At 60.6% G+C, this 6,421-nt stretch overlaps 1 protein-coding gene across 1 annotated transcript; it reads left to right on the top strand.

Annotated features, from left to right (window-relative positions):
* Positions 1 to 2,114: 2,114 nt before the first annotated feature.
* On the top strand, positions 2,115 to 3,470 carry PVALEF (parvalbumin like EF-hand containing). The gene is made up of 4 exons (XM_028112415.2): positions 2,115 to 2,220; positions 2,447 to 2,582; positions 2,888 to 3,003; positions 3,424 to 3,470. Exons 1-4 carry the CDS (start codon positions 2,115 to 2,117, stop codon positions 3,468 to 3,470), a joined length of 405 nt encoding a protein of 134 aa, XP_027968216.2.
* The last annotated feature ends 2,951 nt before the right edge of the window (positions 3,471 to 6,421 follow it).

Raw genomic sequence — 6,421 nt, 5'->3', positions numbered from 1 at the left:
GAAGTCAGCTCTGGACCCCTGGGACCCAGTCCCCACCTGCTGGGGCCCCTGCCTCTGTCAGCTCCCCCCACCAGCCCGCCAGCCCACGCAGCATTTTTTCTCATATCGGCATCTGAACTTGGGGACTCACTGGCAGATGCTAGAAGCAGAACACAGCCCCCAGGAGGGCTACGCAGGCGGTCCACGGTGGTCTGGGGTGGGGCGAAGTCCCTGCCATCTGGGGGGTCTTAGCCAGGTTTGAGAGCTCAGTCCTGCTTTGGCTGTGGAAGGCAGCGAGGCGGGAGGAGGGAGGGGTCCCGTCCGAGGAGGACAAAGTGGGAGCAGCCCAGGAGGCTGGGCAGGGGGGCGCAGGGCACCAGAGGGCTGGCTTCGTGTGGTGCCCGCAGTCCCCACCCCCCAGCTCTGGTGAGACATGTCGGCTTCCCTCTGGGGGTGAGTGAGACGCCATCCCAGGCCCTGGATCAGGGCTATAAATAAACCACCAGCAGCCCGAGGCCCCAGGTCCTGCCCCCGCACCAGCTCTGATCTCAGGCTGCCCTGCCTTCCTGTGGGGCGTACCTCCCGAGAGCAGTGGGGTAGGACCGGGTGGGGAACAGACACAGCCCAGGGCGCCCAGCGTGCTCTGCAGACGGGATGTCGACCCCAGGCTCTGCCAGACCTGGCCTGGAATTTGGCCCAGCCCCTTCTTCATAAAGCGTGGGACACTGGCTCTGATGGGGCCCCAAGGGGCAGGCGGGACAACCCCTCCTTCCAGAATGGAGTTCTGAGATTCTGGCATGGGAGAGGGGAACAGGGGCTCAGCTGGTCTGTCCTGGCTCCCCGCTCACCACCCCCACCCCGCCTCCCAGGCTGGCCCCCCAGGAGCCGGCTTTTGGGCATGATGCACGGGGGACCCAGCTCAGGCCCCATAGCCCCTTCCCCAGTATCTCCCTTCCCTCCCGGCTCCTCACAAGACCCTGAGAAGGGGCAGGATGGAAGGGATCTCCCCATTTCACAGAACAGCTGTGGGTCACGGTCCCGGGGCTCTATCCAGCACTCCCTGCACCCCCAGGCTGCCAGGCTTGAGCTGCAACCTTTGACCCGTGGCTTCTCTTTCGGGAGGAGAGGAGACTCCCCTGGCCACTGCCCAGCTCCACTCAGGATGCACGGGCCACTGGGCTGCCCTTCCTGGACATGGGAGTATGTTCCAGAACGTTCTGCCAGCCCGTGAACTTTTGAGAGGGCCAAGGAGCCTCTGAAATAGCTGTTTTGCCACCAGCCCCAGAACCCAACCCCCCCTGGGGACAGCAACCCGAGAGCCCAGCAGGTCACAAGGCACCGCCTCGAGGGCCACAGGACAGCCCGGTCCCCCCCCTGCCGGCCCCTCAGCCTGTGACCAGACCCCCACCCTCCTGGCTGGACTCCTGGCCTGCCTCGGTGGCTCCTGTTTGCCACGGACTCTCTCTGAACTGAGGACAGTGACACGCACACGTCCACAGGGCCTGCAGGCAGATGACTGGAAAGGGGGCAGTGGCCCTCCCTGCTCAGAGCCTCTGGGCATTGCTCAATGCAGAGCCAACTCGCTGCAGGCAGTGAGCGGCCTGCCGGCAGGCCCGAGGCCTGCTGGTCTGGGGTCTGGGAGAGCGAGGCCCAGGCTGTGGGCCCGGAGTCAGGGCGGAAGGAGGTGGGGCTTCGGGCAACCAAGAAGGCTTCCCAGAGGAGGCAGCTATGAGATGGGCCTGGAAGGACAGAGGGCAGTTCCCTGGTGGCGTTGAAGGGTCAGAGGGCGGCCACCACCTCTTCCAAGCAGAGTGAAGGACCCCGAGCTCATCACTTGCTGTCTGGGGGCCTCAGCCTCTTCTGTGAGACGGGAGTGGTACTCAAGGTGGCCAGCCGGCAAGAGGTGGGGTCTCAGGCGCATCTTCCCCCAGGGCCCTGGACACAGGAGTGTCTGCGAGGCCAGGCACCCCAAGGGCCTCTGCACCCTGGAGACCCTGCTCGGGAGGCGGGAGTTGGTGCCTTGTGGGGACTGTGTCTGTTAGAGTTAGGGTTGGGGGAGGGGGAGGGATAGGCAGAGGGCCCCCGCGCCGCCTGTGCGCGCCCACCGAGCTGCCCCTGTCCGCCGCAGAGCCAGGATGGACGAGGACTTCTCCTCGCAGATGAAGAAGATGGCCTTGGCTATGGGCACGTCCCTGTCGGACAAGGACATAGAGATGCTGCCCACAGACATGAGGCATCACGGTATGTAGCACACCCCTCGTCCCCAGCATGGCCTCCCTGCCCCAGGCCCGGCCCAGCCATGGCCAAGGAAGCAGTGGACACGGGAGCCCATCTGTGGGCTCCCCCTTCCCCGGGCTGAGCGGCGCGGGACACGTGGGGTGGGGGGGGGGAAGAGCAGGCCACGGCAGCCCCCGCCCCAGGGCAGACGCCTGCCTCCGCCCCCGTGACCTGTGTCTGACTGTCCCAGGCTCCTTCAACTACCTCAAGTTCCTGGAGTACATGCAGCAGTTCCAGGCCTCGGGGCAGCTGGACAGCGCCATCCGCCAGGCCTTCCAGACCCTGGACAAGGACAAGAGTGGTTTCATCGAGTGGAATGAGATCAAGTAATGGCCAGCGGCTGGGGATCGGGGTCCTGCGCCCGGGGCCTGGGGCCCAGTCCACGACAACCAGGCCCACCTCAGCAGAAGACCTGGTGCCCCTCCCTCCCCGGTGGGCCCCAGCCGGCCTCTCGGGAGGTGGGGCCGCCCCGAAACAGTCCAGGTCCACTGCACTGGGGCCAGGCCCAGAGACCCCTCTCCAGCAGGGCCTCAGTTTCCCTACCTGTAAAATGGGGAGTGAGCACATTGCAAACCACTGGGCACCAGCCGGACACCCCTCGGCTCTGACCAGAGCCCTCCCCTGGCCCCAGGTACATCCTAACCACCATTCCCAGCAGCGGGCCCACCGCCCCGCTGACAGACGAGGAGGCAGAGGCCATGATCCAGGCGGCCGACACGGATGGGGACGGGAGGATTGACTTTGAAGGTGGGTGCGCACAGACAACGGGGCCAGAGGTCCCTCTCAGGTCTTCCCAGCCCGCCCCTGCGGGACCCCACGGCACCGTTAAGTGCCCATCTGGGCACAACACTGAGTAGGCTCCCCGGCCCCAGGCACAAAGTTCACAGCCATCTTTGCTGGGTAACCGTCCCCCCCGCCCAGGACATGGGAAAGCAAGTGTTGGGGGTGCTGAGCGGGAGGCCGGCAGGGGGCCGCTGCGGGTTTCTGAGTGGGGGAGAGGTGGGTGGAGAAGGCCGGGCGGGGGGCTCGGCTGGACGGGAGCAGAGGTCTGAGGCGCCCTGGACGGAGGGAGTGGTCTGAGGTGGGGAGGGAGGTTTGAAGATAGGAACCAGGGCCTGAGGCCCTTCATGGCCACCCTGGGGTCCAGAAATATGTTTCCTATTCTAGAATTTTCTGAATTGATCAAAAAGGAGAAAGTGCCAAAGAAGAAGTAGTGTACACCCAGCCCCGGGCCAGGGGAGGGTACCCCACGCGGCATCGTGGGACATCTGCGTGGCCGACCAAGGAGGCCACGGGGGGTGGACACAGCATGTGCCAGGAAAATGGAAGAACGGCGTCATTAAATGAACAATGCAGCCCGAGTGTTTCTTGGGGGCGGTGTGTGAGCGGGGGTGGGGCTGGGGCCGGTGTGTGGGGGTGCACGGGGGGAAATGGGAGGCTGGGCGGGTGGATGCATCCAGCCCCTGCTCCCTCTGCCTCCCCCTTGTCCCCACGTCATGGGGGGCACCTGCAGAGGGGGTCCCCCGCCGGCTCTCGCCCCTCCCAGCACAGTGCTCTCTGTGCCTAGACCCCTGCAGGACCCCCTTCCCCAGCCGGGCTCTGCTAGGCTGCCCTGGGCTCACACAGCAGCCACGTTGAACACAGAGCGGGAATACCTGCGACCCCGGGGCGCAGCCAAGGGAGCCCTGGCATGTGCCCTGGGCCGTGCACTCCGGGTCAGTCCTCTGCCTGCCTGCCTTCTCCTTCCTCCTCCTGATGCCCCACTTCCCCCTCCCTGAGCTGGTGCCTCTGCTCCCCCCGCGCCTGCCCTCCTGGTGGGCTCCCATGCCGTGGTTTAAGTACCACGTGTGGGCCAGGGCCCCCGTCCCCACCTCTCTCCCATGCTCCCAACTCCTATGCCCGTCTGGGCTTCTTGACACCCCGTTTCATGTGGAAAAGGCATCTCAAACTTAGAGCGCGAGGCTGAGCTCCGATTCAGTGAAGTCCGCCACCTGCCCCTTCCTATCTGCTAGCGCCGCATCACCCCTGGGGCCGATCCGGCAAGGAGCCTTGCGGCCACATGCACACTGTTGGCGGTACTCCCCCTCCATCCTGGGGACTGGTCCCGGGGAGAGCCCTGGGCCCCCTTCCCAGCCCCCATGTCCACAAGTGGGGGGCAAGTGTCACTCGTGGTGGGAGTGGGTTTCCTCTTCCAGCTGCTCTGAGGGACTCTACAGCCTCTAGGAATGAGGGGCCAAGGGGGCTGGACCACACAGAAGTGAAGGCGCTGCCCCTCCCGAGCACCCTCGCTGGGCCACGGCAGGAGTGAGGCCCATCTCACATATCACCCTCCCCTCCTCTCCTCGCCTGCCTTTGTGGGAATCTCAGTGGCCCCGCCCTCAGAAATCACCCAGGGCCCCCCTCCCTGCCGCCATCCTGGCCACCACCCCCTCTTGCCTGGGTGACCACCATAGCTCCTGGATTGGCCTCGCTGCCTCTACCCTCTGACAGTCAGTTCTCAAAACAGCAGCACAGAGGTCCTTTAAAAATAGAAGTCAGATCTGGGGCGCCCGGATGGCTCAGTCAGTGGGGCATGTGACTCTTGATCTCGAGGTTGTGAGTTCAAGCCCTATGGTGGGCACAGAGCTTACTAAAAAAAAAAAAAAAAAAAAGAAGTCCAATCCATCACTCCACTCAGAACCCTCTAGAGGCTCCCCTGTCAAGCCACGTCCTTGGAACACCCACATGTCTTGCTCCCCGCCAGACCCTGACTTCAGCCACATTGCTCCCTCTCTGCCCCTTTTGCACGGCTGTTCCTGCCTGACATGCTCTTCCCTAGATTTATATCTGCGTGACTAACTCCCTTGTCTCCTTCAAAGTTTCTTCAAATGCCACATCCCAAAGAAATCAATCCTAACCCACCCTATTGCATATCACACTTGCCCTCGCCACGTGTTCCACATCTCCTTGCCCTGGTATCTTTGCTCATGGTACTCACCATCCCCTAATATACTAGAATATTCATTTATTTATAATGTTTATTATGAGCAAAAAGAGCGTCAAGGACATGGGGTCTGAGATCCCAGGGAAGAAAGGCTTTGAGAGATGAGCCTGAGGTTGTCACAGGTTTCCCATCAGGTGTTGGGTAACTGTGGCCAAGAGGCTGAGAGCTGAGGAGGGCACCCAGCGGCCTCCTGGGTGTTTGGCATCTGCCAGGGAGGAGGAGGAGGGGCTTGGCTTGGGGCTCTAAGGGGTTAGAAGTGAGGAGTGAGGACAGGAGAACCAAGCCAGTCCTCACAGAGACTGGAGTCTGGCCTCAGCTAGCCCAATCCCTCCCCTCACTGCCCCTCAGAGCAGAAGAAATCCCTCTGGACCAGGGGCCAAATATAGCTCAGTGCAGGCCAGATTTGGCCATGCCCATTTATTTGCATTTTATCTGTGGCTGTTTTCAAGTTATGCTTAACTGGAGTGCCATGGAAAGCCTGAAAGTAAAAATAATCGCAGAGAGATATACCACACAAACACTATGGTGAGAAAGCTGGTACAGCTACTGCTGTCCGATGAAAGAGACCATAAAGGCAAGAGGTACTGCTAGACAAAGAAGGCCACTTCATGAAGATGAAGGGTCAGTTCACTAGGAAAACACACAGTTCCAAATGTGTACGCACCCACTAACATAGCCTCAGAATTCGTAAAGCAAAAACGAGCCAACGAGAATGAGAAAGAGACAACGCACAATCACAGTGGCAGATTTTAGCATTCCTCTTGGGAACCGACAGAGCAAAGAGGAAAAAAATCAGTCAGGATACAGAAGACTAGAAACACAATGAATTAACTCAACCCAAATGATAAAGATCAGCTCTGCTTCCAACAACTGCATTCTCTTTAAATCAACAAATAGAGCGTTTACCAAAATTGACCACATGCTGGCCATAAAGCAAATCTCAATCGAATCCGAGAGTTAAAATAACATAGAATGTATTTTCTGACCATAGGTAAGCCAAACTAGAAACCATAAACCAAAAAGATAAGAAAAGCAATGCAGTGCAAAACCACCCACAGTTCACAGAAACCACCATGGAAATTAGAAAATATTTTGAATAACGAAACTACAATACACCGAAGCCTCGCATTGCTTGGAGGAAAATTCGGTGTTTGCTGCATGGACTTGGAAGGGCAAGGCCGA

Source organism: Eumetopias jubatus, unplaced genomic scaffold (genome assembly GCF_037043125.1).
Source record: "Eumetopias jubatus isolate StellerSeaLion01/CBP00866 unplaced genomic scaffold, mEumJub1_p1.0 scaffold_10, whole genome shotgun sequence".
NCBI lineage: Eukaryota > Metazoa > Chordata > Mammalia > Carnivora > Otariidae > Eumetopias > Eumetopias jubatus.
This window is presented reverse-complemented; position numbering and strand designations above follow the sequence as displayed.

Coding starts and splice junctions, on each gene's coding strand:
- PVALEF (XM_028112415.2), top strand. CDS start 2,115: ATGGACGAGGACTTCTCCTCGCAGATGAAGAAGATGGCCTTGGCTATG. Junction 2,221..2,446: donor CACAGACATGAGGCATCACG/GTATGTAGCACA, acceptor TGACTGTCCCAG/GCTCCTTCAACTACCTCAAG. Junction 2,583..2,887: donor ATCGAGTGGAATGAGATCAA/GTAATGGCCAGC, acceptor CCCTGGCCCCAG/GTACATCCTAACCACCATTC.